This window comes from Phycodurus eques, chromosome 18 (assembly GCF_024500275.1).
Source record: "Phycodurus eques isolate BA_2022a chromosome 18, UOR_Pequ_1.1, whole genome shotgun sequence".
Classification (NCBI taxonomy): Eukaryota; Metazoa; Chordata; class Actinopteri; order Syngnathiformes; family Syngnathidae; genus Phycodurus; species Phycodurus eques.
This window is the reverse complement of record NC_084542.1, coordinates 667,926-683,776: the sequence shown is the minus strand read 5'-3', so window position 1 is coordinate 683,776 and position 15,851 is coordinate 667,926. Positions and strand designations below refer to the sequence as shown.

The window sequence follows — 15,851 nt, the reverse complement described above, 5'->3', positions numbered from 1 at the left end:
TTTGTCAGTCCTCAATATATGTGGAACATAGAGAGGGCCAAAATTACATTTGCAAGAGGCCACTGTCACACACACACAAAAAAAAAAAAAAAAACCCTCCATAAAACAAAGAGATAATAGCCAAGCTTTTTGTTGTATTAAGTGGTTATAGATAAAAGTGGTCTGGAATCTCCCTTTTCCAGTTGATCATCGATGTTGTGATCACAGCGTGCAAGAAGTCGCTCCTGTTCGGCGAAAGCAAAGTTCAAAGCAACTGTAGCATCCATTTTTGAGTAACATACATACAGAAACAAATTGTCTCCATTTCGAGTCCCATCCAGCTAACGTAACACTCCTCAACTCCTCCGGGCCATTTTGGCGACTCTCCTCGCTCAGCTCCGCCCACCAGCCTTCCAGTCGTAGGGCCCCATCGTGGGCAGTCCACCAGCTCCAAAACCTCCGCTGCAGTTGTAAGAGTACTGCCTGTCAAAGAGCAAAAGCAATAAGCGGCGACAGTCTAACAGCGCTGACATTCCCCAACTCAGAAACGGTGCAAGCCTGCTACTGGAAGGGCGCACGCACCGACATTCTCGTCTCATGAATGTCCCGCTGCGGCTGTAAACAGTCCACCATGGGTCCACATGAGGGACAAACACCAAATCACATAAAATGAAAAAAAACAAAAAAACAACCAAGCCGCAGAGCTCTTGAAGACAGAAGCCTACTTCAAGGCGCCATCTTAAAAATTCAAAAAGACAAAGAAAAAAAGCCGTGTGACAGTAGATTTGACAAAATATTGGATGGTTACATTTAGTGCCCATGACTTTAACCAGCAGCTAACTGCACAAACTAAAAGAACAACAACTCCACATAGGCGAGGCCGCATTTGAACACGCAACCTCAGAATTGTAAGGCAGATGTGCTAACCAGTTGACCACCATGCCGCAAAATGTAATTATCCTCCTTGTTAAATCACAAATTAATTTGAGGTAATCACAATTTTTGGTCAATTTTCACTGATCACACATATGCCTGATTACCTCCAGACCTGTTCAATCAAGAAATCACTTCAACAGAATCTGTCCCAACAAAATCAAGTCAGGCAAAAGATCTTAAAAAGCTGCAACAAAATGACACGATCCAAAGCAATTTTAGAACAGTGGTGGTGGTGGTGGTAGTGTGACGCTCTTGGGCTGCTATCTTCTTCAGGATCTGGATAACTAGCTGTGATTGGAACCATCAATTCTGCTCTTTAACAGAAAACCCTGGAGAATATTCAACCATCATTTGTGACCTCAAGTTGAAGCGCACTCTGGGTTCTGCAGCAGGATCACGATCCAAAGCACACCAGCAAGTCAATTTATGAATGGATTAAAAAACAAAATGAAGGTTTTGGGGTGGCCGAGTCAAAGTCCACACTTGAAACCGATTGAAATGCAGAAGCCTGACCTTAAAAAGGCCGTTGATGCTCGAAAACCCTCCAGTTGTGCTGATTTCTAACAATTCTGCAGCGATGTGAAAGTCTCATTTATCGTTACAGAAAACGCATGATATCAGTTGTTGCTGCTGACGATGGCCCAACCAGTTATTAGGTTTTAGGGTCAGGTAACTGAGAATAGTTTTATTTTATTTATTTATTTTTTAATTAAACTAAATCACCATTTAAAAACAGCATTTTAAATTCACTTGGGTTATATTTGTCTGATATTCACATTTGTTTGACGATCTTAAACATTAAACCTGGGAAACAAAAAAAATATAAGAATGTGAGTAGGGGGCCAATACTATTTCACGGCCCTGTAAATAAAAGATACAAGGATTCTGTGGTTACCTCACACAAAACACACTGCTGTTGTTCTGAACACAAGTGTATATCTATAATCTCTGCTGTGACTAACTCGACCCTGTAAAGGAATTGTAAATTCTACACGATGGTTTGTACACCAACTAAGTGGGCTAAAAACTGATAACGTTTTTATGTTCATTCTCAACCTCCCTTCAGAACTTTTGCAACCACAAATAATTACTTACTGATTGGAAAAAAATAGTTTGCTGCGGATGAAGCGTTAGGTGTTCTAAATGTACATTAGTCCATGCTCAAATTACAAAAATTCTAGTCTCTCACTTATGCTTCATCCATCACAGAACTCATCCGGTGCTGATCCAGGGGGAAACTTCTGTTGGGAAGACTAGTCTAATCCACTGGCTGGCTACAGCGACCGGGAACCAGTGTGTTAGAATCAATAACCACGAGCACACAGACATCCAGGAGTACATAGGATGCTACTCCTCAAACGACAAGGGCAAACTGGTCTTCACCGAGGGTAAGAGCGGTCTTCAGATTTATGTTCATGGAAAGTCTCTATGTAATCAGTTTAAGTGACAATGACCGATAGCAGCTGAAGAAAAAGAGACCTACCATAAGTATACAACATGTTTTCCCAGTTTGATAAAAAAAAAAAAAAAAAAAAAACAACAATCAACAATTTGCTTTTCTACCTGTGACCACTTGATAAACCCTGTTTTTAACATTCCCAGCAGGGTATCTGACGCAAAGGTCGAGGAGTTTGCAGCTCACTTCCGAAGCACAATAAAAACAATAAGTGCAGCTTTTAGTTTGTCACAACCAGATTTGGGAAGTAACGGAATACATGTAACTGGGATTAGGTAATCAGAATACAAAAAAAGGTAACTGTATTCCATTAAGGTTACTGAAAAAAACATGTACCGTATTTTCACGACGATCAGGCGCACTTAAAAGTCTTACATTTTCTCCAAAATGGACGGGGCGCCTTATAATGCGGCGCACCTTATGTGTGCACAGAGTTCCAAAATCTATAAATGTCTATAAAACTGACTGAGAGCTGCATGTTGAAAAAGACAAAAGATGGCACCTAACCAAGTGGTCGGCTCAGTTATGTGCTCTCTATTGTCTCTGTTTTTGTGTTCTTCGTTCGTCTTTGGAGACATTACGCAACTCACTTACACAAGTGAAGACTTGAGGGGGTATACCCCGGGCTTTGTTTCACCAACTCTTATTACAAATCCACTCGTTTTTTTCTCTGAGTTAATCACCGGTGGGGCGGCCACGGTCTATGGCGCACGGAGGCAAGGCGACACCACAGAGGGAAGCGAGCCGGAGTGCAGGTCAAGCTCCGTAAGAGAGGATTTGAAATGTCGCTCCTATCTATTCATCTCACAGATGTACGCTCCCTCCCCAACAAAATGGACGAGCTTCATCTTATCACAAAGACCAGTAAAGACTTAAGATGTTCTGACGCCCTGTGCTTCACCGAGACATGGCTTTGTGAATGCATCCCCGATGGCGCCGTAATGCTTCCGGGCTTCCAAATACACCGGGCAGACTGCGTCACGGAGTTATTTGGGAAAACAAAAGGCGGCGGATTATGCTTCTCCATATCAACGGAAAATGCCGACAGTATACCGACGTCACGGAGCTCAACACACTGCAGCCCGGACTTTGAGTCGCTGTTTTTGAACTGTAAATTATTCTACACGCCGCGCGAGTTTGCTTCATTCATACTCGCGGGTGTCTGCATTCCTCCTCAGGCTAATACGAAGGCCGCACTGCTTACGCTTGCTGAACAAGTAAACAAACTTTGAAAAAAAGCACCCAGATTCACCCCGCATTATTTTTGGGGACTTTAACAAATCTAAACTCAACCACAAACTCCCTAAATACAAGCAGCACATTGACTGCCCCACCAGGGAAAACAACACTGTAGACCACTGCTAAATGATGCAAACCGTGCTGTCCCCTGTGCAGCTCTGGGCTCGTCGGATCGCTGCTTAATTCACTTAATACCAACATACAGGCCAACATACAGGCAAAACGTAATTGTGCGAAGCCTGTGGTGAGAACACTGAAGAAGTGGACCAATGAAGCAAAGTTAGAACTTCAAGACTGTTTCGATTGCACTGATTGGAGTTTCTTTGAAACTTTCACTGGCGGCCGAGATGAATATACGGACTGCGTCACGTCCTCATCACTTTCTGTGATGTATGTGTACCAACAAAGACATTTCGCGTGTACAATAACAGGCAGTGTTTCAATGCCAAACTTCAGCAATTTCGCCAGACTCAAGAGGACGCTTATTGAAGTGGGGATAAAGCTCTGTGTAATTGCGCTAGAAACCATCTGAAATTAAAATCGCAAAGAGGAATTATGCAGAAAAGATGGAAAAACAGTTTATGGCTAACGACTCTAAGACCAGTCTGGCGTGGATTTCAATCGCTAACCAACAACAAGCGACCACCCCCCAAAGCAGAGAACAATAAAGGACTAGCGGACAACTTGAACACCTTCTACTGCAGATTTGAAAAGGACACTTTCGCTCGCATGACAACCAAAATGGGATTAGCGGTTCGTGCATTGATGAAGAAGCCAGCTAGCTAGCGGTGAGCACTCATTTGAAATGCAGGACAGACTGGCCATCAACACTTCAAACGTACGTCGCGGTAATATGCATCAATTCGCCAAGCAACATCAGGTATTGTCTTCCCCGATGCGCCACTCTCCGCAGCTGGGAAAGCCTGTGAGCCTAACTGCTAATAGCTAGCAGCGGCTGGCCGGAGGATTAAAGTATTTTAGAGGCGGGGGAAAACTATACCATTAACACCATTCACACACAGCACAATGAGCTCGCTCACCTTTAGCTTTTATCGGGAAGGGCTTTGAATCGCCAGTGTGGCTAATGTGGGCAATATTCGCTTAGCCGCATCCTGTTTCAATTAGACACTGGCGAGGTAGTGAACGGGCAGTGCAAACCCTATTTGTCATCGGCTTTCTGGAGCTCTCCAAAGACACATTGCGGCTTCTTCTAACCTCTCTCCTTCTCAATCAACACCGTCAATGCAAGTAATGCATCTGTGGTACTGATGTAACCATCCTGTTGCTCACAAAGACTCACTTCTGTCCTGAGTCTCGCCGCCACTACTCTTTCCCATTACTTCATTGTGTGGCTCAAAATCTTTACTCCTCTATAGATCCCACAACTCTGCACATCACCCTTGTTCTTCTTGTCCAGCACACTTTTCCTCCATTCCTGCGGCATGTTTTCACCCTCTCGCATTCTGATGAACAACTTGGTCAAAAACTCCACAACCACCTCTGCCAGATGCTTTCATACCTCCACAGGTATGTCATCAGGACCTACTGCCTGCCAGCACACTACCAGTCAAAACATTTCCAACTCTATCCTTGTTCATCCTAACCTCCTGTATACTCTTCCCATCTCTGTCCCTCTGTCTGGCTGACCTGTATTGATCTTTCTCTCCTTTACTGTCCCACCTGCCATACATATTACATCCCTTTTGTCTTGTCTTTGGGACCTCTACCTTTTGCAGTACATCGCATCTCTGTGTTTTCTTGTAGCCTCTTCTCGGTCCTCCCACTGTCTGACTTCTTCTTGGCTAAACTCCCGTGTCCATTCCTGCACTTTAAGGTTCCACCAGCAAGTCTCCTTCTCCCCTTTCCTTCCATAAAACACACACAAAGTACTCTCCTGCCTCTCTCTGGCTCTCATCATCTTGTCTGTTGTGGTCCAGTCTTCTGCTCTTCTTTCCCACCGAGAGCCTGGGTCACTTATTGTTGAAAAGCTTCACAACACTTTCTTTCTCAGCTTCCACCACATGGTTCTCTGCTCTGCCTTTTTCTTCGTAATCTTCCTCACTAGTCATCTTCAACGCTACCATCCTGTGCTGTCTCGCTACACTCTTCCCTACCTCCCTCAGTGAGGAATGCAATATTGCTAGCCGAGCTCGGATACCTCCGCGCTTGCCACGTTTCAGCTTCCTAGTGCACTGAGGAAGGCAATATTGTGTATTCGGGAAACCAGGCGTATGTCTCAACATAGACGGGCTAACTCTTCAGGCCAAGACTGAGCTGTATTCCTGCACCTCAAGGAGAAACAGCACTCTTTTGAAGACACAATTTTATTTTATGGCCAGAGAAGACATGGCTTGAAAGAGGAGTGAAATTGGCCATCTATATTAAGGTAGAAAAACAATCTCGTAACAGAGGAGGCTCAAACACCACCTGTCTCCCACATAGAATGCCATCCTTTCATCCTTCCAAAGAGACTAAATTATTTAGCCTCACACAAATAACAGCAGCTTTTGGCTTTCAGGTTCCTCTACCGCTATTGTTACAACTGAATGGAATATTCATGAGGGCGATTTCACCCAAGCGACTGTGTTTGACGGGGCAGAGAACTCTCTTCAATGCTTCTTAAGGACTTTCGTTTTGCATCCTGCAATAGTGATACCATTCGTGGTATGGCGGGTGCCTCTTACATTGAGTGAGGCTTCCACAGAGCTTTCCTATCTCGCCTATGTGCATGAACTGATGAAGCCTGCTCGAATGCGAGGCGAAACGTCTAAGATAAACAAAGAGTGATCTGAGAATGAAATGACCTGGATGAATGAGAATATTTACAGTCGTGTTCACTTCTTCATACACAGGTACATATGAAGTGATGAAAATATTGGCTGAACTCCGCACACTGCACGATATTTAATAAGTTGTATTCGGCTGTGTCACTCTGTGTCCGACAGGCCTAAGACGTCCAAAACAGCATAGTTGTGATTGATTCAATGGCCTGGATAAATTTGAATATTTGCAGGCATACACAAATAAAGGGTTGATGGATTGATATTTGTTTAGTGGTAAAGTATTCTTTTTCCTCTTTTTGAATGCTGCTTGTCTTTGAATCTCTTGCAGGGATTTTGATCGATGCCATGAGGAAAGGTTACTGGATCATCCTTGATGAATTGAACCTGGCCCCGACTGATGTTCTCGAAGCCCTCAACAGACTGCTAGATGACAACAGGGAGCTTTTTGTAGTTGAGACACAGGAAGTCATCAAGGCTCACCCAAGATTCATGCTGTTTGCTACTCAGAACCCCCCTGGTCTCTATGGGGGTAGAAAGGTATTCCATCATTAAGCAAAGCAAATTTATGTATATAGCGCATTTCATACACAATGTGCTTTACATGATAAAAATAATTTAAAAACGAAGAAAAAAAGCAGCTCATAAACAGTTAAAACAAAGAGGGGGGGAAAAATAAAAGTAGACTTAAAACGGTGTACAGTGCAAGAAATATCATTTAAAAGCTAAATGCTGCTTCACCATGTTTGCTTTGGACTCTGTGCCTCCACAATTTGACTGTCGATCTCAGAGCCCGACTGGGTTTATATGCCATTAGCATTTCTTTCATGTATTCAGGATCTAAACCGTTCAGTGATTTATAGACCAGAACTTTAAAATACATTCTAAAGCTGACTGTAAGCTAGTGTAAATACTTTAAAATTGGGGTAATATGCTCTGACCTCTTTGATCCAGTCAGAACCCGAGCTGCAGCATTCTGAACGAGCTGTGGCTGTTTAATGCTCTTTTTGGGGAGTTCAGTCAGAAGACCATTACAATAGTCAAGTCTACTTGAGATAAAAGCATGGATGAGCTTCTCCTGGTCTGCTTGACACATGCAACCCTTCACTCTGGATATGTTGTTCAGATGGTAGAAGTCAGTTTTAGTAATTGATTTGATATGACTGTTGAAAGTCAGGTCGGAATCTATCAGAACAACAAGGTTTCGGACTTGGAGACTTTGGTTCTTAAAGAGAGTGACTCCAGGTATTTACTAACAACAATCCTCTTTTCTTCATTACCAAAAACAATTATCTCAGTTTTGTTGTGGTTGAATTTAAGAAAAGTGTGGCTCATCCAGTTATTTATCTGTTTTAGACAGTGACACAACACCTCAATTGAACTGTAGTCATCTGGAGACCCTGCGAGATATAACTGTGTCATCTGCATAGCTATGAGAGTCAAAATTAAAGTTCTGAAGAATTTGACCCAAGGGTAGCATCTACAGGTTGAACAGGAGGGGTCCAAGAACTGACCCGTGAGGGACCCCATAGGTCATTGCCATTCAATGAGATTGAAACTTCCAATGGGTACAAAATAACTCCGTTCCTCCAGGTCCTACTGGGACTGTTCCATTTAGTCCTACCCACATTCCCAACCTGCTCAGCAGTATATTATGATTTACCGTATCAAAAGCCGCACTGTGGTCCAACAAGACCAGAATTGACACCTTTCCCGAGTCAGTATTCAACCTTATATCATTTAGCACTTTGAAAAGAGCAGATTCTATACTGTGACGAGTTCGGAAACTTGTTTGAAATTTGTCAAGAAGTCCATTTAAGTTAAAAAAGGTGCTGAGTTGATTAAAAATAACTATCAACAATCTTTGCGATGAAAGGGAGATTTGAGATGGGTCTACAGCTTGCTAACATGGAAGCATCCAGCGTTCTGTTTTTTCGCAGAGGCTTAATAGCAGCTACTTTAAGAGCTTTAGGAAACTCACCTGATTGAAGTGAGCAATTGATTTGCTGCAAATCAGCAAGCACATAGCTTTGAAAAACTCAGATGGTACTAAGTCAAGACTGCTCGTTGATGGTTTCAGCTGGTGGACTGTTTTCTCTCCAGTTTTTTGGTCAACTATCAAATTCTGACATGGTAATAACGTTTTTCCTGGGTGGCTTCAGATGTAGTATCATTTGATCATTTTGCTGATTTGTGCTAATATTTAACCTGATGGATTGTATTTTCTTCCTTAAAATAAGAAGCAAATTCATTGAATTCATTCACACACACAAAACCCTCCACCACGATAAGGTGACGGCTCAGGGAGGGGCTCATAATTAATAAATGTAAAATAATAATAATAATTAATAATAATGATTAAAAGTCATGGGGTGATCAAGTGTCCCCCCAGAATTGGACTGGCCTTTAGATAGCAAATGGATTATTAAAAATAATAATAATTTAAAAAAAATAATAATAATTTTGTAATTTTGTCCTCTATTTAAAGGTTGAAGATTACATTTTAAAAAAAAAACCAACAACCTAAATTCATCCTTTTTTTCCTCCGGGTCATTATTTTGAATAGGTAAAAAAAAAAAAAGCAATAATTATTAAATATCGACTCATGTAATACTTCCCGTGATCCATCCATCCATTTTCTGAGTCGCTTATCCTCACTAGGGTCGCGGGCGTGCTGGAGCCTATCCCAGCTATCATCGGACAGGAGGCGGGGTATACCCTGAATCGGTTGCCAGCCAATCGCAGGGCACATAGAAACAAACAACCCTTCGCACCCACATTCACACCTACTGGCAATTTAGAGTCTTCAATTAACCTCGCATGCATGTTTTTGGGATGTGGGAGGACACCGGAGTGCCCGGAGAAAAGCCACGCAGGCACGGGGAGAACATGCAAACTCCACACAGGCGGGGCCGGGGATTGAACAGAGCAGATATTTGACTGCTGATTGAGTAATCAGCAGCAAATATCAATTCAGCAACTCCTCTGAAACGATTTATTTCCTGACCAGTGGGAGGAGATTTAGGCTTTACTTTATATATATATATATTTTATAGTATTCGTGCACAGAGAACTGTCATGTAATTTTACTTGAGTACTCTACATGCACAAATATGTGATTGGGTGAATTTTTATTTATTTTCAAATGTTTTATTGCTCAGAAATATGGAGTGACATAACGCATATGTTCACAAGGGCATTACATTATTTAAACGTTGTCAAAAGTGATTTTTGAAAACCTTTAGTTTAAAAACGATTAAAAATGTAACGTTTTTTAAATGTTGCCTCTCCTTTACCCACAGGTTCTCTCCAGGGCCTTCAGGAACCGCTTTGTGGAGCTGCACTTTGATGAGCTGCCGAGTAAAGAGCTGGAGACCATCCTCCATGAGAGGTGCAACATGCCTCCATCGTACTGCGCCAAACTAGTTCGAGTCATGACAGATCTTCAGGTATGTCTTTTTTTATTACATTCATTATAGGGCTAGCTAATGTATACTACCGGTTAAAAGTTTTATAGCACACCAATTTCCCCCCCCAGTTTTTCTAAATTGAAATTTATGCAGTTCAATTTTGCTTCGTTGAGCTCCCTAAACAGCATCGTTAACCTCTCAGTCACTCTCGGTGGAATTATGAGAGTGAATCATGCCGAGAAAAGAGAGTACAGCAAAGATTGAAGCTAACGCCTCGGAAAGGGATTGACATCCGTTTTCTGGATGTTTTGATTGGAGGCATGAATAAGAAATGTTAAGGGTGCAACAGAGTTGTCTGCCCTGCATGGTAGGTAACACAGCCCATCTGTTCAGCCATCTGAAAAAAACGATAAAACATTGGACAAGGAACATGCGATCCCTTCGCGCATTTCACCGAAGTGGCATTAAAATAAATACACTGTGTGAACAATGACTGCGGTCAGGCCAGCCTGCAGTCGAAAAGTTTAAGCTAAGCGAGCACGCACAACAATTGTCCATACGAAGCATGATAGTAACTCGCCGGCAATGTGCCCCGGTGCCAACTTCAAAATAAAAGCTCAAAATGGCATTGCTGTCCAATGTATTAATATATGAAGCTTTTATTTTAGAAGCTCAATGATCGTGCCTACGTGGCAGCCATGTTGGGGAAGTCATGACGTTGCATGCGTCTGCCACAAATGTCTGTGCGGAAACATGGACAGTAAGCTAACATGTTTTTATGCGGCGCAAATATGCTTTTAATCACAATTTCCAATGCTTCGAGGCAAAAATCTTGCGTTGACCAATTCTTGGGATTGACATTCCCGACTGCGCCATTAATTCCCCCCCCAGCCCATGCCATCCACACACTCTTCTCAAACACATGCCTATCAAAGGCGATGCTCGAGTGACGTGAGCAACAGCCCATTTGGACATGGTGTGAACAGGCAATATCCTAGTTGCTTTGATATATCCTCAGACTGATGCTCCTGGCCATGTAGTCGGCGAAAAGTCCAAAATTCATTGCAGTTTTTAACTACAGTACTGTAGTTGTAGAAAATCAAGCTAAACGTTGCGCTTAACTTGCATTTTTTTCCTGTCGACATTATGAGTGCGTGCATTAGCTGTTTGTTGGGCTAACAATGGTATTTAATTAATTTAATACAACTCTTGTCTGTGGCCTGTGTTTTAAACAGTGGCTTTCCAGTCATGTTCTATGTATTCTCAAGCAATTTGTTGAGGTACCAAATGAAGGAGTTGAGATTACGTTTCTTTTTCTGCCCAGAATAGGAGTCCAATTGACCTCATGTGAGTCATTGCTGTTCGATTAAAATCATATAGCCAATCAAGCTAACTCTGTCAGAGATGGGCAAGGCGAGTAACTGCACGACACTGACCCATAAAAAATATTCACTGAATCCGCAATAACCAAAGTATTTGTCTGTCTGTCTAATTCCCTCACACGCATAAAAATAGTCATATGGGTTCCAGACGAAACTCTGGATCAATTGATTAGGAGGTAATATGCAGTATTCGGCAACAGTATGTTCGCTGAAAAGTGGACTTTTGGTAATAGCAATGATGATGATATTTAAAAAGAAAATAATCCTGACCACGTGCTGTTCATGCTCTTCCTCCACAGTCATTGCGCAGAGGCTCCTCTGTGTTTGCAGGCAAACATGGCTTCATTACCCTCAGGGATTTGTTCCGCTGGGCAGAGCGCTACAGAATGGAAGAGCAGACCGAAGCCTCTCACGACTGGCTTCAGCATTTGGCTGATGACGGTAAAAGCCTTGTCAACAATGACTATGTAGTGTTCATCTGTTGTCTGTTAATTCAAAATTCAAATTCTTGTCTCGCTCAGGGTACATGTTGCTGGCAGGACGTGTTAGAAAGCCTGAGGAGGAGGCCACCATCCTGTCCATCCTGGAGAGGCACTTTAAGAGGACTGTGAACCCAGAAAACCTGTTCTCTCAGAAACTGGTCAACAACGAGTTTAGTGAGTAGACGACAACAACATAACAATAATGGCCTTAACTACTTGCCCGCTAATCCATCTTCCAATTGACAGGTCCCTTAATTGATAGCACTGCTGGAGTTCCAGAGGATTTTCACCATGTGGTATGGACCCGCAGCATGAGGAGGCTAGCTGTGCTAGTCGGACGAGCACTTCGATTCGGGGAGTCTGTGCTGCTCGTCGGTGACACTGGGTAAGGTGTTAAGGTGTTGCAATCTGTACGATGGTTCTTCCTTGACCTTTTCTATGTATACAAATGTTCAGACACAAGGGATGCAGAGACCAGGGAGTAAGTGAGCTGCAGGTGGGATGGGCTACTGCGTTGGCAAAAGCAGGGTCCAAAATGAACACTCGCCAGTCGCCAATTGCGACTAAAAGTGAATCTTAGAGCAGTACTCGCCACATGGCGAGTGAATGTTCGTACCCTCGTTCACAAACATACACGCAAAGGTCATAGTGTAGCGGCGTGTGGATATTGGAGCGGGGCGTGTTCTGCCAGGAAAGCGCGTGGGATTCCTAATAATGCCGATCTTGGTTATCACCGGTGTGCGTATTTCCACAAACTAACACGACGGGACGTGCGTGACAACAGCCAATCAGAGACGTCCTTTTCCTGCTCCACTTCCGTTAGCGAGTGGCGGGAGTAAACAAACCGCGCCTCCTCGACCGATTCGCCCTGTAGCGAGATCAAGATCCCGACTTTGCCGTCCTCGGAGCCTGCTGAGTTGGCGGTGGCCAGTCCTCGCCCCGGTGACGGAGGTCCACGAGTACGCAACGCCGGTTGCGTACTCGTGGACCTCCGCACCCCACCAACTGGTTTTCCTGGTTGTTGTTTCTACGTCTAAATTATTCAAAAGCAACGTGGAGCAATGCTATTAACTAGCCGATGTGTAAGTTATGTCGGCGACCTCAAAGACGGACAACACTGGCTATTCGTTTGCAGTACCACCCAAGTGATTCTATGGAAAGAAAAACAAAAAGGCGACTGCAGTCAGTACAGCCTGTCGCACTGTTGCCAGCACAAGTAGCCTTAGCAGTTAGGCCATTCCAAAGCAAGAATGAATCAAGTCGTCATTATTCAGGTGGTTTGGAAAACGGCAAAACTAGGTCATCCGTATTGTTATTAAAGACGATGCACGTATATGTAGCATCATAACTGGAGAATGGTAATGGTGACAATTCAAGGGATCTTCATTATCCCAGAGGAGGCACTTTATTTTGTATCTTGTGCAGTAGCTCAAACAATAGGACGTCGGACTTAAAACTAGTGTTTGTCTACATTCGTTGCACTGTTGAGTGAAAAGTGTTGGGGTAACTTTAGTTTTTAGTACAGATGGTTTAAAACTGCCTATTTAAAAACAACATTTGTTTGCTTGCCTGACGATTTTGATTGTTTTCTCTTACATTGCAAATAAGGCTGTTGCTATCGAACATCTTTTGAATCAATTCAATTAATTAAATGATGGGATAAATTTATTTAGCATTAAACCCACAGCTCGTGACCATGGGTGAGGGTAGGAACGTAGATCGACCGGTAAATCGAGAGCTTCGCCTTTCGGCTTAGCTCCTTCTTTACCACAACGGACCGATACAAACTCTGCATCACTGCAGATGCCGCACCGATCCGCTTGTCCATCTCCCGTTCCATTCTTCCCTCACTCATGAACAAGAGCCCAAGATACTTGAACTTCTCCACTAGGAGCAGGATCTCATCCCCGACCTGGAGAGGGCACGCCACCCTTTTCCGACTGAGGACCGTGGTCTAAAATTTGGAGTTGCTGATTCTCACTGCTCCAGTAAGAGTTGGAGATCACGGCTTAATGAAGCCAACAGAACCACATCATCTGCAAAAAGCAGCGATGCAATACAGAGGCCACCAAACCAGAACCCCCCCCCTCGGCTGTTTTTGACGGGAAGCTGCTAATTAGGTTCAGGTCCACTTGACGTACACCAGGCCCTGTCCTGGTCACCGTCTCACAGCAGGGCAGCGTGAAGGAGTGGGAGTTCTCAGGTGGTCGCAAGTCTCTGTGGCGCCTCAAAGTTGCGGCGGCATGTCCGCGTCAACGGCATCCCTCACCGTTGGTGTCCACCCTTATGCTTATTATGGTCGTTATGGACAATCCGTGATGATTACAGAAGTCCAATAACAGAACACCGCTCGGGTTCTGATCGGGGGGGCCGTTCCTCCCAATCACGCCCTTCCAGGTCTCACTGTCATTGCCCACGTGAGCATTGAAGTCCCCCAGCAGAACGATGGAGTCCCGAGCGGGAGCACTCTTCATCACCCCCTCTAAGGACTCCAAAAAGGGTGGGTACTCTGAACTGCTGTTTGGTGCATAGGCACAAACAACAATCAGGACCCGTCCCCCCACCCGAAGGCGGAGGGAGGCTACCCTCTCGTCCACCGGAGTGAACCCCGACGTACAGGCGCCGAGCCGGGGGGGCAATACGTATACCCACACCCGCTCGGCGCCTCTCGCCGTGGGCAACTCCAGAGTGGAAGAGAGTCCAACCCTTCTCGAGAGGACTGGTACCAGAGCCTAAGCGGTGTGTGGAGGCGGGTCCGACTACATCTAGTCGGAACTTCTCGACCGCACACACCAGCTCGGGCTCCTTCCCTGCCAGAGAGGTGACATCCCACGTCCCTAGAACCAGCTTCTGTAGCCGGGGATCGGATCGCCAAGGTCCTCGCCTTCGGCCACTGCCCAGCTCGCACTGCACCTGACCCCATGGGAAGGGGGACACACGTTAGCCTTTCGGGCTGTGCCCGGCCGGCCAGCAGGGGCTCGCCTTCGAGCCCCACCTCAAGTCCTGGCTCCAGAGGGGGGCCCTGGTGACTCGCATCCGGGCAAGGGAAAACTGAGTCCATAGTTTGTCGTCATCATAAAGGGTCTTTGACCCGTGCTTTGTCTGGTCCCTCACCTTGGACCTGTTTGTCACGGGTGACCCTGCCAGGGGCCTAAAGCCCCAGACAACTCCTAGGATCATTGGGACACACAAACCCCCCAATAAAACCAAACCAAAAAAAAAAAAAAAGTTTTTGTCTCCACTATCCTTATGCTAACACATAATGCAAAACAGCATAGACGGGTTAATGGATAGCATCATTCTTGCCGTGTAAACATTGAAATATATTTTTTTAACAACACAGCACTGCAACTTGTAAAGAAAATGATTCAACAGGACTCACAGGCCTATGTTCTTCATACTCTATGAAAAACCCGTTATGAGTGAAGCTCAATAGCGACTCTGTCCCTTGTGTCTTTTCAATAAATCTTCATGTGTTATCTGCTCGCGTGTCCCACACTGCACCCTTGGAGGCCACGTCCGATATGCGTACAACAGAAGCAGCACCTGCAGTGCTGCGAAAAAGTATTTGTCCCCTTCTCCATACTGAATTAGGGTCGTGTATGAACTGAGCTTCCCATGTATTTGTGGAAGTCATGCTAACGTCTCCTTCTCTCCCCCCACTGCCTGCTCCACTCCACACACACGCACACACACACACACACACACATACAACCGCTGCCCCACAACTTTCTCAGGTGTGGAAAGACGACAATCTGCCAGCTGTTTGCTGCCTTGGCCGGGAAGAAGCTTTTCTATGTCACCTGCCACCTACACATGGAAACAACTGACTTTCTCGGCGGACTGCGACCTGTCAGACATTCCCCTCAGGTGCTGATGTTCAGTATCTAAAATAGCTTGTATAAAAGCTGGTAAATATTCAATAAAATAAACTCCTTTCTTTCTCCTTGTAGGTTATTGGGCTTATTGATTTATTTTCAAACTGAACAAATCCCGCGTGTTGAATTATTGGAAATAATTCTTTTTTTCATAATCTCACCTCCCGGTCAGCTCAGATGTTTTAAGATTCTCATTTTGTGGCCTTTATAAAAGTTTTGTTCAAATGTATTCATTTGACTTTAATAAAAAAAAACAATGAACCAAAATGCTTCTATAATCTAGAAAGTTTTCTTCCATTCATTCTGGAA

At 44.3% G+C, this 15,851-nt stretch overlaps 1 protein-coding gene across 2 annotated transcripts in view; it reads left to right on the top strand.

The window, feature by feature from the left end:
- Nucleotides 1-15,851, top strand: part of mdn1 (midasin AAA ATPase 1) — a 146,251-nt gene that overhangs the window by 46,732 nt on the left and 83,668 nt on the right. For both annotated transcript variants that reach the window (XM_061703734.1, XM_061703735.1), the window contains 7 exons: nt 2,125-2,303; nt 6,722-6,930; nt 9,693-9,839; nt 11,482-11,623; nt 11,704-11,838; nt 11,911-12,049; nt 15,402-15,534. In XM_061703734.1, the coding sequence (XP_061559718.1) occupies nt 2,125-2,303; nt 6,722-6,930; nt 9,693-9,839; nt 11,482-11,623; nt 11,704-11,838; nt 11,911-12,049; nt 15,402-15,534 (1,084 nt within the window). The remainder of the gene's footprint in view (nt 1-2,124; nt 2,304-6,721; nt 6,931-9,692; nt 9,840-11,481; nt 11,624-11,703; nt 11,839-11,910; nt 12,050-15,401; nt 15,535-15,851) is intronic.